The sequence below is a fragment of the Vulpes vulpes genome, chromosome 15 (genome assembly GCF_048418805.1).
Source record: "Vulpes vulpes isolate BD-2025 chromosome 15, VulVul3, whole genome shotgun sequence".
Classification (NCBI taxonomy): domain Eukaryota; kingdom Metazoa; phylum Chordata; class Mammalia; order Carnivora; family Canidae; genus Vulpes; species Vulpes vulpes.
This window is the reverse complement of record NC_132794.1, coordinates 87,137,154-87,155,804: the sequence shown is the minus strand read 5'-3', so window position 1 is coordinate 87,155,804 and position 18,651 is coordinate 87,137,154. Positions and strand designations below refer to the sequence as shown.

General features: G+C 42.0%; 1 protein-coding gene across 2 annotated transcripts in view; it reads right to left on the bottom strand.

Moving 5' to 3' along the window:
- The window catches only part of DNTT (DNA nucleotidylexotransferase), a 188,798-nt gene that overhangs the window by 18,089 nt on the left and 152,058 nt on the right, over nt 1-18,651 (bottom strand). For both annotated transcript variants that reach the window (XM_072739647.1, XM_072739646.1), the window contains 2 exons: nt 9,510-9,872; nt 19-190 (listed from right to left, as the gene is read on the bottom strand). In XM_072739647.1, the coding sequence (XP_072595748.1) occupies nt 19-190; nt 9,510-9,712 (375 nt within the window). In that variant the 5' untranslated portion in view covers nt 9,713-9,872. The remainder of the gene's footprint in view (nt 1-18; nt 191-9,509; nt 9,873-18,651) is intronic.

The following is an 18,651-nucleotide window of genomic DNA, read 5'->3' as shown; positions in this document are numbered from 1 at the left end:
CACAATCATAACACTTACAAGCTGGTGTTTCCCTGTCATCTCCACTGGTTTTCCTGCTCCCATGGATTCTATCAGCCAGGAGATATCAAGGAGTTCTAGCTGTGAGCTGGCTTTTATATTTTGTACCTGCAGCCACTCCAGGACATCTGAACCAGAGTTGTTTTCTGCCACAATGTGCGTGATGGAATCACTGCAGAATTCAAGACAACGTTACCAGCTGAGGGGAATTTCAAATGAGAAGTGCTCCTCTTTCCTTGAGATGTTCAGAACATTCTGTCTCATGAAGAAAAATGCATACCAGACCTGACCATAGGCACAGAGAACTTATGCCTCCATGGAAGTGAATTCTGTATTAATTAATATAGCCACAGTGGTCTATGTTACATGTAAAACACAAGAAAAATTAAAAAAAAAACATTAACAAGATTGTGGTGTCATTGGAAAACCAAAGTACAGAGAAGATAGAAGATGAAATTGTTCTTAAAGTAGCACTGAGCACTCTACATGTGGCTTTGGTGTATCATTTCATTTTATTTGTAGAGAGCTTTAGTCCAGTGCCTTTCACAAACTGTCTGGTTCTGACCCACAGTTAGAAATACATTTTGTATCATGACCTAAAATAGAAAGAGATACATGTAGATATGCATCTAACATTCCATTACATTGATTTCACAACCCATTAATAGATGGTGACCAGCTTTGGGGAAATATTGCTTTACATGTTTTTCAAAGCACAGTCTAGTGATGGAGGATAGGTGGAGAGTCTAATAACCACTGAGCCCATACCTGTTTCAGCACTATCCAGGTACCTTCCATCCATCATCTCATTTAATACTCCCAAAGCTCCTCAAGTAAGCTCCTCAAGTGTTATTTTATTCACACTTCAAAAATAGGGAAACTGAACAACAGAGTTTAAGTGATACTCTGAAGTTCACACAGCTAGTAAATATTTATCGTTTTTGATCCTCTCTTTCTGGGTCAAGTATGTTATTTCTGTTTTTTAATAAGTCTTCACAGTCAGCATCATATCATTGGAACCAATATATTTTTTTAAGATTTTAATTTATTTATTCATGAGAGACACAGAGATAGGCAGAGACACGGGCATAGGGAGAAGCAGGCTCCACGCAGGGAGCCCGACCTGGGACTCGATCCCAGGACTCCAGGATCACGCCCTGGGCCGAAGGCAGGCGCCAGCCACTGAGGCACCCGGGCTGCTTGGAACCAATATTTTTAATGCTTTTTCAGTTCAAATAATCTATGAATCTGGGAGGTAGTAAGATGCATATTTAGGCATCCAAGAGAAAAATAGAATTCTTGCCTCTTTTCTACGTCTTTTCCATGACTTCTTTCTCCTCCCTATTTTAATTGATAAAAGCATTGATCTGTAATGAATTTTTTGAAAACTGGTCCTTCACCACAAATAATTTAAGAAAACACTGTCTAGAGAATAATCTCTGCTCTAGCCCAATCTCCATTCCCTGTCTTCTCACATTGCCTGGGTTCAGCTGATGGGCTCCTCCTGGCCACCTGGGTCTGGATGACAATGTGCTTCTTGCATCAGGCTTGTCATACCCCCTTTGCAGACCATTAATGTCTCTGTTCATTTGCTCACTTTCAGTTCTGAACCCTTAGCAGCAGCTGCTAAGGAGAGCTGCTGCCTCCCATGTGTTCTGCTGACAATTTCTTAGTGCTGTGTTGTGGCAACTCTTTGTCTATTTGCTGCTAGAGTAATTTTCTCTCTGCTCTGAGGACACCAATATTGGAAATATTAATAATATTGAAATATTACTATGTGCCAGATCCTATGGTAGGCACATTTCATGCATTCTCTCATTTAACTGTAAATAATGCTATGAGATAGGGGTTATCACCCTTATCATTATAAAAATGAGAAAAGAGACTTTGGAAACATCACAAATTCACCCAGCCAATAGTTGGTGGAGCAGAGATTCAATCTTCATTCTATTTTATTCCAAAGCCTGTGTGCTGGGCTAACCTGAGCTACCCCTCTGTGGCTTTGTGTTTATTCCATGGCTGTGGAGAGTGCTGCTCTTTTTTGTAGAAGGAACAACATCTGGAAGGGTATTATCATAATAAAAAAAACTCTGATTCCCTTCAAAGGGCAGAAACAGAGATATGGTAACACTTCCTGTTAGCCACACTGTCCCTGCCGCTGCCACATAGAATTTGTGTTTGGTATCTTATGTCCAATAGCATGTGGACCTCCATAAGACTGCAAGACATGTAGACTGTCCCCCCAAATCTGAAAGAACAGTTGCTATAGCTACACACCAAGATGCAGAAGCCACAGGGAGACCTTCATGCTCTCTGAGATCTAAATTTTACCTAAACCTTACAGAGAGGCAAATGTGTTGAGGGGGAGCCCTGGGGCTCATCTTTGCAATTCAGGCCTCTCACCATCCACTCTCACCCCTGCTCCACCACCACTACCTCTTCATGGGGGATGTCTCTGGACACCGCCCTGCCTCTAACAGAGATAGCCCGAATGCCTGGGGACATGATGGGGCTGCTGTATAAGGATCCACAAACAATATAACAAACAGGCATACTCAAAAGAAAAGACCAGAGAAGACTCCAGAATACTTCAGACTGTTAGAAAAAATACACACACACACACACACACACACACACACACACACACACATATTCTTACTCAGTCCTCTCAAGTCTTACGAGGTGGGCAATATGATTTCAGAAAAGAAAACCAAGGCTTGTGGAGGTTCCGTGAAGCCAGGACAAAGCCAGCTGTGCATGACTCAAGCAATCTCTTTAACGTTCTACTAAACTGTGGTTAGACCTCGGAGGGAGGTGGTGTTTAAGTTTCTTTCTATATTTTCCCATTTTCTGTCATGAACCAACTATCACTACTTTCTACCTTGGAGGAAAAATACACATGAATGTCATTTTCAAAATCAAAACCTGGGGCTGGGGCTGAGGTGGTATCTGTCTTGGCACCAGTCCCAGGTTTGGGCTTTCTTCTTATACTAAAAGGCAACAGAAGCACCAGGCAGCAGCCCCAAACCTCTTCCAAAGACACCAAGGTGCTGCTGAAATGGCTGTTCCAGAAATATCAGTGAGTTCAGTTCTTTAAGTACATCTAGTTTCTTAGTCAGGGCCAATTACGATGCCTTGGACTAGGTTTGGGAGGGCTGGAGCCAATTATAACAATTCTGAACTAGGATTTGTCCCTCAACTTCTCACAGGGAAAAAGGTGCAAGGTCTTCTCCTCCAACAAGTGTTCAACTGAAATGTGCTTGGCTTGCTCCTTGGTGTCCCTGAGGGCAGGAACCATATTATTATCTGCCTGCTTATCATCTGGGGGATAATTATGCCTGATGCCCAACACATGGCCACGTTCATAGCAACAGGGAATAGATAGATCTTTGTGGGATGATTATATGAATTAATTAATCAATAGCTCTAAAGGAACTAAATTCTAGTGTCTACCAGAGACACCCAAGAAGCCTGGACCCAATTAGTAGAGATTCAGATCCAGTAAATCTTACCTAGAGCCCAGGAATATGCTCCCTTGGTAATTCTGATGTAGCCAGTTCTAGCTATTCACTGGTGCATAATCAACTCTCTCAAAATGTAATGACTTAAAAAAGCAACAACTTTATTATATCTCACAATTTTGTGGATCAAGAATTCAGGCAGCTGTTGGGCACGGTGAAAATGGAGGTGTGATGCTCCATAGGGCTCGGCATGTCTGGCACTTTGGTGAGTATGGCAGTGGGGCTGGGTTCAGACGTATCTATCAACCTAGGCAACTTCACGTGACCTCTCTCAGAAGGGACTCAAACTTCCTTCATGAGGGTGTGAGATCCAGGGAGCAGTAGAAGTCTCAGGGACCTCTGTGACCCAGCATCAAAAGTCAGTGTCACTCTATTGGTTGAAAGAGTCACAAGCTCTCCCAGATGCAAGGCCAATAGTCCTTGCCTCTCCTTGAGAGTGACCATATTTCAAAACCACTCGACAGCCCAAGAACTATACTTTGAGAAATGCTGCTGGAGAGAAAAATCTCTCTTTAACTTCCCCCACACTGGACGTTGCGTTCAATGACAGCCACGTCTGCAATGTGGTACTTAATTCTCCGTAGGTACATGAGATCAGTTTAGCAGGTACACAACTGGGCATGAAAAATACATATATTTTTATGACTACATTTTATTTTATATCTATATCTTCTTTATATCTACATTTTATATCTACATTTTAAAATTAGGCATATCAGACCCATGGTTTTTATGGGTATCACGGTTTTATATTACTCCTTAGGACAAGGCTAAATTATCTGTAATAATTTATCTTAGAGACAATTGAAGGAAATACATTAAGTCTATAATAACGCATGTGGAAAAAATATTATAACAATCATGAATGCGGCACTCAGATGTTCAGAAAGCCCTGAGTTATAGAATTAACTCACAAAGTTTGGTTCTTATTTTTTTTCTGATACTTGTATCCTCACTATAGCTGTTTTTCTTTTCCCAGTTGGTCCTGCCTAATAGTGTACTTAGAAAAATTTTTCATGAAGCAAGAAGCACCACCCTTCTTTGCCTGGAGACAGACTGATCCCCCAATCTGATTTCCTCAGCCTTCCCAGATGGTCACCTGCTTTTATTTTTGTCTTTAAAATTGTTTTCTTTTTGCAGAGAGGTCATTCCCAATTCTTCCCATCTAATGTAGGACTTATCTTGTAAACAATGATTTTAAATAGTAATTTACAGTTAAATTGAGCTGTTTGAAAACCCTCCTGCCAATTTCTCTTAGCAACTGATCTGGTTCAGAATCCCTGAAATAAAAAAATCGAAGCAGTTTTATTTGGTTTTATCTCACTTTTACTAGCACCAGTAGATAGGTTTCTATTTCCAGCTCTGATATACTTAAGACTGAGAGGGTCTTGCTTTGATTTTTTTTTTTTGCTCCCACTTTATTTTTTTATTTTATTTTTTAAAAGATTTTATTTATTTATTCACGGGAGACAGAGAGAAGAGAGAGAGAGAGCGAGAGAGAGGCACAGGCATAGGCAGAGGGAGAAGCAGGCTCCATGCAGGGAGCCCGATGTGGGACTCGATCCTGGGACTCAATCCTGGGACTCGATCCTGGAACTCCAGGATCATGCCCAGGGCAGAAGGCAGGTGCTAAACCGCTGAGCCACCCAGGGATCCCCTGTTCCCACTTTATATGAGATTATGAACAGTAACTTAAAGTCCACAGATTCTGAAACATGACTTAATTTGGACCAGAGAGGGACTAGAGCTTACAATGCATGTTCTTGAATTTAAAGTCTTCATTATTTTGCTGATTACAAAAGTATTCCTGGTGCATCATAGAAAAAAATTAATTACAACAGTTGGGGTGCCTGGGTGGCTCAGGCAGTTAAGTATCTACCTTTGCCTCAGGTGGTGATCCTGGTGATCCTACCCTGTGATCCTGGGATCAAGCTCCTCGGCAGGCTCCCCACTCAGCAGGGAGTTTGCTTCTCCCTCCCTCTGCTTTTGCTCTCTCTCTCTCTCTCTCAAAATAAATAAATAAAATCTTTTTAAAAATTAATGTTGGTAGACACAAGTTCCTTTGGTTGGTTTTATATTCACTAGATGAATCATTCTTTGAGCACATATTTCCTGAAGCTACTATGTGTAAGAAAAATGTCAACAGTCTCAGTGGGTTGTCTACAGGATGGCCCCCCTGATGCCCTTGACTTTGTGGAACCAGAGATGAGTAGTTGGAGGAGGTTAGAAGTAAATCCAAGTGGCCAAGCTGGGGCCAGCCCTATGCCATAGATTAATTACATCCACGTATTGGAGAGGAAGTTCTGTCCTCTAGCAGGGTTTCTGGAGGTCATAGGTCTTAGATGCAGAAAGGGGCAGGGAGAAAGGATTTAAGGTTGTGGTACATCTTGCTTTCATCAGACAGTATGTTTCAAAGGTACCCTTGTGGAAGAATTAAGGGAGTCTGAGCAGGACAAATGTATCATCCGGTGGGTTTCTACTGTTCCAGCAGTAGATATGACTGGTTCTAGCCACAGCTCTTTCTTCTTCGACATCAGCAGTTTAGGTCAAGGCATAATGAGCTTCACTGTTGTGTTCACGGAGGAAAGTTGATGACAGAGTTTTAAAATAGCTCAAAGAACTAGAACTAGGGATGAAATAAGAACATGACAAGTGCTAGAGATTCTCATCCTTCTCTGGCTTGTCCCAGATAATTTGAAGATTTCGAAGTTCTCTAAAATTTAGAATGTTGGCCATGGAATAAAATTCGTTATCTTTTTCATGAATGTGCAAAAGGCCTCGAATGACTTGACATCTCCTCTAATTTCTATTTTATTTTATTTTAAAAAAGATTTCATTTATTTATTCATGAGAGACACACAGAGAGAGGCAGAAACATAGGCAGACGGAGAAGCAGGCTCCATGCAGGGACCCCGATGTGGGACTCTATCCCTGGGCCCCAAGATCACACCCTGGGCCGAAGGCAGGTGCTCAACCTCTGAGCCACCCAGGCGTCTCCCCTGAATTTTATTTTAAGACCCAGCTTTCTATCAGACATTGAATAGCATGTCAATGTCCGATAAATATAACATATAACATAATATAAATATAACATGAAAGTGAAACCCATTCCAAATATAAGGATACAGTGCACATATGCTGGGATAAGAAATAACTCCAGAATAGTTCAATGGATTTAGGTACATCATTTCTAAGCTATGGGTTCAGATACAGGTAAAGTAAGAGATTTTTCCTCAACTGTAATCCTCATGGTAGCCAAAGGTGTAGAAACTATGGAGATTGCTGCCTATATCCAGAGTGTGTGAATATATATATATAGTTATATATATAGTTTATAGTTTAAATATATAAAATATAATATATATATTTAAATTATATATACATATTTTAAGCTCCTCTTCCTTTGGTTTTTATATACCAGAAAGGGAAGGTATAGTCTTCACTATTAAGAAGTATCTTTTCTTTTAGAAATCAACTTTCTTTATTTTTATTTAAAATATATACCTTATTGTAAAAAAATTTGGAAAACACAGAATAAAAGCAACCATATCCCTTCCTATTAACCCCTTCCTCACAAAATAACCACTTGCAACATTTTGATGGGTTTCCTTCCTGTCTTTGTTCTGTTTGTTTTTATCATTTGACCTAGTTCATATAATGGAGACAGAATCGTCCCATTTGGGTTTTGCTATAATGGTCAGTGGATCCAGCTTATTAACAAGAACACAATCACACTTTACATCCTTATATCAGTTTTTAATTTACCAGAGCACATTGACATCCATCATTACATTTGGTGATTAGCTCAGATAGAACAAACTATTTTTCAGGAAACTAAGGTCAGAGAGTGGGGAGGATGTCTTGTCCCACACTACATGGCTGGGAAGGGTCAGAGCCAGAATTGGAGGTCTCTAAATTTCTTACCTAGAGATTTCCCCCTACAACAATTTCTATTGCCCTTTCCGATTAAAGGCTACGTATCTATGCACAGAAATTCCGTTTGAGAGCTAGGACTTCTACTTCCTGTGGTTTATTTTTGTGCTATAGAACACATTTGTATTTAATGTGTCTTCTGGGCTGCCAGCCTGGGAGCTTTGCCACCATCACACACAGAGCAGCAGTTTGCTTACCATGCACCGGTTTCCTCCAGAGCCTGACCAGCTGGGCTTGGTCCTTGGCAGCAGGCATCGGACGCTCGGAACTTCCTCTCTGGCTCTGTTGCCAAAAGAAGAAACTTGCCTCCCGTGTCTCTCCATGTACCTGCCTCAGCCCCCATGTCTGTATTCGTAGCTGTGCTGTAACTAGTCAGTCCTTGCTGCAAGTGTGGACGTTTCAACCACGAGCTTTCTATGTAAGTGGTACTTTGACCTTCTGGCTGTTGCTTTCCTGCCTTGCCCTTGTCAAATTTCTTTATCACAAAAAGCAGTTCCATATTTGCTGAAGCTTTTCATTTCTTCTTTTTTAATTTCCTTTTTTAAAAATTTCTGGGTTTTGGCCTCTTACCTGTATCATCTTTTCTTCACCTAATTCCAACATACTATGTCAGTCATAAGATTAGATAGATTTAACAGATAGATTAAATCTATAATTCCATGGAAGGGATGTGGAGATTTGGGGCCTAACATCCCAAATGAGATAGGGGGTTAAAACATAAACAAGAGGCAGAGAGGGATAAAGGAGAACACACAAAAATCACATGGGAGAGAGACCACGGGAGATTCAGGAATTTCTGAATAGGGCATTTTAGTAAAGAAAATAAAATGTTTCTGTGACATTGACTCTTCAAATGAATTATGAGTATTTTGAAAATTATAATATCTTATTATTGACTTCTTACATGTGTTTCTCTAGCAATTTGAAGTTGGCATTTCTTCAACAGGAAATGCCTATCCAATTTATTTTTTAATATTTTAACATATTAAATATATAATATTTAGTATTAAATATTTATTTAAATATTTAAAAGTATTTTCAAATACAAATTTATTTTCATATATAATTCTCACAATTTTTCCTGAGAAAGTTGTGGTCAATCTATTTCTTGGACAATTAATGCCAGCCACTTGCATTGATTATCCTTTATCCACTGCAAGCCCCTAGCCATTCCATTTGGAATTACTTATGTCAAGGTTTTAATACCATTTATTTCTGGATTTTGTGTTGTCTTCTCTTCCAGCCAGTGGAGACCAATGAACAGCTGATAGACAAACAGTTAGAAAAACAACACGTCTAATTGCTGGGATGAGTGGGGTTGTGAGTGAATGAGTCTGGGTGGCCTAAGAGGTGGCTTCAGTTGTCTTTTTGTCTGGCAAACTTTTGTCTGACCGTATCAGTCTCAGCAGCATGTCTACCAGCCCTGGACAGAGCTGTCCTTGAATCTAACCAGCATTCCTCTGTAAACCCCACTGGGACCAATCTTTGGAAAAGCATTATCAAGGCCACTTTTGAGTGCCGATGGAGAGCCAGCTACAGTCACTCCTCCTAGCCCACCACAGACACTGGTCACCTCAGCACAGCCAGGTATTTCGCTTAATTGCCAAGGAATCAAACCATTCTTTCTGTCTCAGAGTAGCTGACATTTTTTGATTGAACTCAGTGGGGTTTGTTCAATTTAGTCAGGAATAAAATTGAGTGCTATCAGCATTAAATTTTCCAATTAGGTTTCTGTTATGATCCCTGGATACCACATCTCATAATGGTGAGAGGCAAAAACAAAAACAAAAAAACACCAATCCACAACTGAAATAACCTTATCTTTTGGTGCCAACTAGTTTCAATATAATTGTACCACTCACTCATTTTATTTCCCCAAACTAGTTGGCTCGAATGTGTTCTTTGATTTCAAACCTACTTTCCCAGTGGGAACATCACCTCTTCTGTATGTGGAAGAAAACATAGGTTCCTTGGGTTCCAAAGAAGCTGTTCACAAAAGCCCTGCTTATTCACAAAGTGAAATCAGTGATGTCCTACCTGAGCTCATTATCAACCCTGAATCCTTTCCTTCGTGCCAGCTCCATGAGGAAGGCTCTGCGGGTGGTTCCCATTTTCTTCTCCAAAATATAGAGGACCAAATCCTGAAACTTGATGTTATGAGGTGGAGAAACCATCGGGGCACCCATTTGCCTGGGCCTCTTCTTCCGAGGGCCTGAGTGGGCCATTTGCAAAGGATCCATGGGAAGAGACTTCTGATGCTTCTATCTGTGCCATCAAGTGGTGTCTCCAGAAATGAGGGAGAGCCTGCCCTTCTTCATGAAGAGTTCTGATGTCATCTTACTAGTAGATTCTCCTACCAGGGCAAGGTTTCCTGGGCTCTGCCATGGTGACAGCTTCCTGCTGAAGAGCAATGGAGAATATTTATCTCTGTTCAGCTTATTTGTTCAATGTGGAAATCATAATGGAAACAGTAAATTAACTTTGCTTTCCTGTGCATATTCTTACCAGATCCTCAAAATAACCTGGTGAGGAAGGTAGGGAAGCATCATTACTCCCATGTTAGCATCTATCTATCCATTCATTATTCTTTCGTTCATTCATTCGTTCATTCATTATTAAGACCCCTCTTGTCTTTATTTTTGATTCCTTTTTTGTTTTAAAGATTTTATTTATTTACTCATCAGAGACACAGAGAGAGAGAGGCAGAGACACACGCAGAAGCAGAGGCAGAGAAGCAGGCGCCATGCAGAGGCAGAGACAGAGAAGCAGGCGCCATGCAGGGAGCCCGACATGGGACTCGATCTCGAGTCTCCAGGATCACACCCTGGACCAAAGTCAGCGCTAAACCGTGGAGCCACCCGGGCTGCCCTGATTCCTTTTTAACATTCCAACTTGCTTGCATTCTCTTCCTTTCAGCCAATCATTATAATACATTGGATTTCTATAGTTTCCATGGGTGTTATACATTGTGTGTTGTTTTAATTTTACATAAATGGCATTGTTACATTTCTCATTTCGCTGATCACTTTTTCACTCAAAACTATGTTTTCTGACCTCCCCATATTGCTCTCTGTTCTAAACTGTTATCTCTAATTTTTCCACAGTAGTTCATGATGGACATTTTAGCTATGTTGGTACATTTTGTAAGTGAGGAAACCAAGGCTCAGGCAATTTACTCAAGATCACAGAGTAAGAGGCAGAACCAGGTCTTAAACTCAGGTTTCCAGACTCCAAATGTTATATAGCTCAGTTTTTTAGTGGACTAAGGTTGCCTGGACAAAAGTCTATCATGTAACTCTAAAATTGATCTTTTGAGATGGAATGGGATGATATTTAGATAAGAGTTACTGCCATAAAAAGATATTTTCACAACTTATGTTCAAAATAAAACTAGTGTCTCTCATCAGTGTACTTTATAGATCTCATTTCTTGAGCATCTACTATGTGGTCAAGGCAAGCACCTACAAGCCTTAGCTGATTAAGTCCTCATAATGCCACTATCTGGTAGGTACCAGCATCCCTGCTGAGGTAAACACCTTATGCAAGGTCGCAGAGCTAGTAAGTGGTTATAGGTAGGAAATGATCGAGTTAGGACTTGAACTCAGATCTGTCTGCTTTAAAAACCTGTACTCTTACTACAAGAAACCTTCTTCTGTGCATGTATTCTCTAATAAAAATCAAAGTTCTGCTCCCCTATTGGCTATATTATTTGAGACTCTTGCTACCTCCAAAGGCACATGAGCTCCTCACCACAACACTAGGGAAGAGTGACGTGACAGTTGCCTTCAGGCACTTGCAAAATTGTATTGTCCAAGAGAGCAAGATCAGAAATTTTAGGTGGAACTTATAGAGTAATAGATTTTAACTCTTTACAAATAAGAACTTTTTATTAACTAGAGCTATCTAAAAATACAGGGCGACTGCGTGGTACAGTGGGATATTACAGGTTATGCGAAGTGTGCAAATGGAATCCAAACAGTTGTTCACTGAGATGTTACAGAGGGACTCAAACATCTGGTAAGCATCTTTAATGCAATTCCAGTATTCTGTGATTGTTTGATAAGACAAAAATCTGGTGCCTCGAGCCCATTCTGGACCTCACCATCAGGCGTTTGGTTACTGAAGTACTGAGTGCTCCGCGTGAGAACACAGTCTTAACTACTGAATGCCCCACAGTATGGGGAAGCAAAAGACTCTTGCAAGAGTCTGGGGTTGTTGTGCTTATCCCTGTGACAAGGCCAGAGGAAGAACAGGTGTGTCACCTACATGGCAAAGGGGTTGGGAACCAGCACAGAGACACGGCTGAGAGCTTGGCACTGACAGCTGGCTGCTGCCAAAAATCCCCACTCCACGTTTTTGAGCTGTGACCTTAAGCACGGTGCTTTCGTCCCAAAGCCTCAGATTTCCCTCTCTGTAAACCGAGGACTGAGATAACCCTTACAACCTGCTGAGCAGAGTGATTGGCACAGAGGACACACTTCAAATAAATATCAGTTGGTAGTAATTTGGTGTTTTGCGTTTAGAGGAGAGCCAGTTTTATCTGAAATCAGATCTTTATGTTTCATAAAACTACTAAATCATCAAAAGATGATGTTAATGTTACCCAATGTTACCGATGGGAACATGTTACCAAGATGTTAACCAATGTCTTACTTAATCTGCTTTGAGTCACTGGTATTGAGAAGATTATCAACACAAATTTAAAATGTGATGATGGTTGTCCGATCATCAGGCTGTTGTCTCTCGGCCCCCAATCTACCTTTCTGTGATGGGCTCTATGAGGTTGGGGCTGGGATGGTGCAATCGCCATTTCTCCCCGACAGCTGACTCCATGCTAGACTCTACCAGTAGGGGGCACTAGAGGGGCACTGCAAAACTGGACAGAGGGGAAGGTGTTGATCCTTTGGGTTGGCTTGCTGATATACTGAGGGTCTTCTTAGTAATGGTTTTTCACTCTGGCTGCAGCAGCTGGTTCCATTCCGCAGCATTTAAAAAAAGATTTTATTTATTTATTTTGAGAGAGAGAGAATACATGAGCAGGGGGAGGTGTAGTGGGAGAGGGAGAAACAGACTCCTCACTGGGCAGGGAGCCTGACACGGGGCTCCATTCCACAACCCATGAGATCATGACCTGAGCTGAAATCCAGGCCTATACTTAACCCATTGAGCGACTCAGATTTTTTTTTTCTTTTCCCACAACCCGATGTAGCTTCATCATGCCCTTCAGAGATACCAACACCAGTCAGGAACATGTCCGTTTCAGGGGTCTGAGTCTGACTCTGAGCTACAGGCAGTGCCCCTTCCTCAGAGATCTGTGTTCCAGCTCCACGGAGACTGCCTGCTCCACGTGTGCAGGCTCAGCAATCCCAGCTGGGTCCCTTTGTCCCCACAGCCCTAGGGGTGAGCCATGCTTCCTGCAGTTACTCTTTCTGAGTTATCTTGGTCTTCTTCTGCTTTTCAGTCCTCCAATACCTGATAAACCAATCTCTGATAGAAAATTCTTTCTGTTGAAATACCTTGTGTGTTTTCCTTTTTCTTTAACTGGGCCCTGACTGATACACTGTCCAATTAAAGCAAGGCATAGGAAATGAGAACCCACCTACACTTCAGCAGCGTACTTTTTTCTAAAAGGAACTTTGACAAAAAAAACTTTGAGACATCCAAATCCCCTGAACAAGCTTTTCTATTTTTTTAGGAAAGAGAGACAAATACGAATGCACTAAGATGTTCATTGCAATATCTTGCAGAGAAGACTTGAAACAACATGAATGTCTAATAATGGGGGTGGGGGGAGCAGTGTGATAGATAAAGAATAATAGGACACTATGCCGCCACTAAAAATCGTATCATGAGAAAATATTTTAAAACATGGGTAAATGGGGACACCTGAGTGGCTCAGTGGCTAGGTGTCTGCCTTCAGCTCAGGGCATAGTCCCGGAGTTCCAGGATCGAGTCCTACATTGGGCTCCCTGCATGGAGCCTGCTTCTCCCTCTGCCTGTGTCTTTGCCTCTCTCTGTGTGTGTCTCTCATGAATAAATAAATAAAACCTTAAAAAAAAAGGTTTAAAACATGGGTAAATGGTCACAATCTAATAATTATAAAATCAGTGTACAAAATAGTAGTTACTGTATGGCATCAATTTTGACAGAGAAGACTAGAAAAATATATGGGAAGCCTGATATAATAGTAGATATCACTGGTTGTCAGTTTATGCATGATTTCTATTTCTTGTCTTTGTGCTAGAAGTATTTAAAAATTTGCTGTAATAGGGATCCCTGGGTGGCACAGCGGTTTGGCGCCTGCCTTCGGCCCAGGGCGCGATCCTGGAGACCCGGGATCGAATCCCACGTCGGGCTCCCGGTGCATGGAGCCTGCTTCTCCCTCTGCCTGTGTCTCTGCCTCTCTCTCTCTCTCTCTGTGTGACTATCATAAAAAAAATTGCTGTAATAAACATGAATCATATTTGCCACCACAAAAACAAATGACTTCAAAAATTACGTTAGGTTGACACCATGGCTTTAGTGAAAACTATGGTTCAAAGATAGTGAGGTTGCTGGGGTAAGCTAAGTAGCGGGTGAACATGTTTTCTGATAATCACAGCACAGGGCTGAGAGATACTTTTATATTTTGTGTGAAAGCCCTATCTCACTGCCTGGCAAGACTTTACTGAGGAATGGGAGGGGCTGTATAACCCTGCCTGATTTATATAACTTATTGGAGCTGATTCTCGAGAGGGACTCTGTGGCTTCTATGTCCTTTTTCCTGCCTCTGAGGGTGTTTTTCAGTGGTATCATGTGGCCTGTGCCAGGATGACAGTTATGAGAGCTGAAACCATTGTCATGGTTTGAGGAAGGGAGATGTAGAACCCTCTAGCTTCACCTTAAAACAGGCCTGAGTATACCAAAGTCTCATTGTTACTTCAAGAACTAAACTGAATCATGCCCATGAAAGTGCCTGAAAAATCATGAATCACTATTGTACAAAGGTCGATTGCTCTTGTTATTCTCATTGGCACTGCTGCTAATGGCAGGAATTAATTAATTTCCTCTTACCAAACCATTATCTTCTGGAGCTATTTGCATCAGGGGTTGAGCACACCCTTCATCCACTATATGGGTTGATCAGCCCCAAATCTCAGTGGCTTAACACAACAAAAGTTTATTTTCTCTTATGCTACTTTTTGGTAGAGACTTCTTCTTCACTCAAGACTCAGGTTGATGGAGGCTTCATATGTTTGTACCTGTACCGCCTGGACCATAAGGTTGTCTTGATCACTGTGGCAGAGAAGAGGACACTGCGGGGGTGGAGAGGGGAGAGCCTTGTGTCAGCAATTAAATGCTTTGTCTCAAAAATGATACACATGACTGCTGGTCATAGCCCATTGGTCAGAGCAAGTCACATGGTCCTACTTAAATACAGGGTTTGGAATTGCAGGGGAGCACTGGGAATTTGGATTTTGGGGGAGGATTCTTGTTCCTGCTATGCCCAGGATCAAGCTAAGGGCTCATTGATGGTTCTGGAGATGCCTAGTCAATGGGATGTTACTGCATCTACACTAAAGCCATGGCAGAGATTAGAGAGGACCAGGGCCCTGCACTTCCTAGAGGAGAAGCTCAAGAGAAGGACCACACTATACAGTAATCAGGCCTTTCTAGGACCTTCCTAGAATTCCAGGCTCTTGGTGTGGTCCTGGGGACAAGAAGGTCTGCTCTTTCTGAAATACCTCCATACCAACTGTTCCTCCTTTCAAGGAGTAAATAGAGGAGAAAGTCCTTTATAAAGTGTCAAAGTCTATCCTAAATTTGAGTCAGGTGCCGTCCCTGCTCACATGGTCTTATGTGCCTACTTGCCTACAAGAGCATGTGTCACTCTGTATTGCAATGCTCTAATCCCCTGTGTGTACCTCCTACTGGACCAAACGTCCTGTTGGGGAAGAACTCATGTAGGTCATATTCACATCTGAATCCCCAACACCTGATACAGCATCTTGTACAGTAGACACCAGGTAAAGTGGAAGAAGCTAGAAATCAAATGTAAGTTGATATTATTATTATTAAGCTTCTATTCTGTTTGGGTAACTATGATATGAATCTTCTGGACAACCTCTCTTCTCCACCCTACATGTTCCCAGCTAAATGTCTCTTCAAAATGAACAAGTGTAATACAGTTGTTAGGGGGCCAGACTACCTGAATTCAACACCCAGATATTTATGAGCTGTGTGACCTTGTGCAAGTTACCAAACCTCTCTAAGTCTCAATTCCCTCGTCTGTGCAATGGGGGTTATAATGATTTCTATCTTACAGATGGTTATGAGGACTAAAGAAACACTTCAAAGAGTACTGTAGTGTTCACTATTACTATAACTAGCACATTCTTCTTGTTCCCTCTTCTGTCCGTCCCTGTCCTCCATTTGTATTCCCATATACTTGAGAGGTATTTCATCACTGGCCTTTTGACTTTCCTAGACTCTTCTCAGAGTGGCATCAAGTCCACTCAAGAACAGACTCAGGATCTCAGAGAGACTAAAGGAATGCCTGCAATAATTCCCAACATGGGTTCTGAGGAACACTAGTCTCATGAAGTGTTCCGGGCAAAACAAAAAATTCTGTAGTGAATTAAGTTTAGGAAATCCTGGCAAACTTTATACAACTTGTGTTAGAACATTGACATTTTTGAGAAGGCTTTAAATTTGTTTAGCCCAATGTATTCCCAACTTGCTTTTATTTTTGTTTGTTTGTTCTCTAGAACAGTTGTAGCATCTTGTTGAACACAAGTGCTGATGGTTACATATGCACTAAGCCTGGGGGCCTGGAATAAGGCCTGGTAACCACCTGTCGCTCACCAAGTATATGATGTTGGGCAAGTCCCTTAACCCATGGGATTCTCAGCTTCTGATTTGTAAAATGACAATTACAGCACCAACTTCATCGCACTGGAAGTGAGGAATAAGAGAACATAAACATACTCCCCTGGCCCACTGGGGTGCCTGTCCCTATTCTACTTTTGCCTTCACCCTGCCTCTCTCAGATGCTGGCAGACATGATGGGTGCTCCTGGCTTGGGTAGGCTGTGCCACCACCACCCCTCCACCCTCCCCAAAGGAGCATAGCTGGTCGTCGTTGACTGCCATTGTCACACTCTTATGCAACTGCTGCCCTTCTTAGCTTAATGTTAACTTGTTCTTCCATTTTGGGTAATACTTGGTATCCTTACCATCATTCTTAGAGACCTTTATGAGTGTGAGCATATGGGGCAGGAAAGAAGGGAGAGGGTTGCAGGTTTATGCTGGTTTGGTGGAGAAGTGGGCCTCTTGTCATCAACAACATTATTTTTATCCCTAGCAGTCCTGTTGCTCTGTTTTTGTGCTTTAGAAGAAGTCAGTTTGAGAGAGAAAACTTCTGCATCCGGTAGTTTTATTTTCTTTTATATATGAAATATCTTCTATCATCTACTCATTTCAAGCTGTAGATCTGGGAACTCTGCCATCCCCAAATGTGCGGCAGGGTTTTGTTTTGGTTTGGTTTTTTACCGAGCACCAGCTTCCTCTGCTGCCTGAACAGCTGTGCTTGGTTTTTGGCAACAAATGTTTTCTGGAGCCTTGATGTACCCCCTTGGAAAAACTTACAGAGTTTCTTGAATGACAAAAATCTTAGAAAATTTGCTTCTTGCCACTCAGAAGCAACCTGTAGCCATAGATCCTTCATGCTAATACATACAGAAAACTCTGTATTTCAGTTGCAATGTAGGGTTTCACCTTTGTCCACAAGGTGAGAAAGGATGGTAAGAACAAGGAAATTGATGGGAACAGCAGCTTATTTGTGTTAGTATTTATTCAAAAATATTTATTAAACTCCAGCTGTGCACAAAATGGTGGGCGAAAGCAGGGGTATCAGGTGTGGAAGGGAGAAAGCACAGACACTTACCTCAGTGGAGAGTTTGAAAAGAGGGTTGGGATTTTATTTGCAAAGAACTGGGAGCTGAGTGAGCAAAGGTGGAATGTGACAAAATGGTGCCTTAGGAAGACTAATCAGTCAGTAATGACTGGATGAATGGAAGGGAATAAATGAGGAGACATGGTGATAATCTAGGTGTGAGGTGATCAAAGACTGAACTAGGGTAGCCAAAGGAAGCCTGGACAGAGCCTAAAGGACAGAGCCACAGGAGCTGATGACTGTGCCTTTGGCCACTGGATGGGCCCATCCAGGTTTCTCTTATGAGTCTTACTCAAAATGCCTAAAACTACAAGCCCACACTCCCGAAACTCCTCTTTCATCTCTTCCCGAGATACTTTTAGTTCTCTCCTTGTCACTTGATGGTGTTTCTGAGATAATCAGTAGTGTCTCTGTCCCCTCTGGATGACACACCAGCAACAAGCACTGGGAGCATGTGATAGCCTGGGAGCATGTGAATGTTAGACAACCGGCTAGCAAAGTTCCAGAACATTTAGGCTTTGACTTTTGTCAGCAGACACTGGCTGGCTCCACCATACCACGCGACCTAAATCATTAGATGCACTTCATTTCTAGTAAACAGAAGAACATGGCTTGATTCTATACTTCCTACCTTCAAGACACCTATAATTTAATTGAGAAGTTTCATGATATCATCACATTATGATGATGGAGTAGCAATCACCGTCCTCTGTAAAGGTGTCAAGCTTTATGAAGTGCTTCAACAGGTCTCCTCACGCTCACTCTTCAGAGCACCTGGAGGACATTCAACCTGTCCCTCTTCCCATCTCCGATCTCCTGCTGGCAGAATTTGAGAAAGAGAGGGGAGGGACAGGAATGCTGTTCATGGAGGAGGGAGCCCTCTGTTCCAGGGTGAGGAGAGATGGGCCAGATCTTGGAGAGCACTGAAATGCCTGAGTTGGCAGCATGAAGCCAGGAGAGCTTCTGAGCAGGACAGTGGCAAGAACAAGTCAGCCTAGCAGTGTGGTGTAGAGCATCAGAGAGGGGACTCCTCCCACATGTGGCGATCCAAAGCCCTGACTCCAGCTGGGAGACCATTCCAAGCAGCCAGTAGAGAGCTGACAAAAACCAAAACTGGGGCCACTCATTCATTCATTCATTCATTCATTCATTCACCATATTTATTGTATGGTTTCTCTGTTCTGGGCATTCTTCTGCTCAATAAGAAAACAGAGTGAGTAAGTCAGACCATCCCTGCTCTACAGAA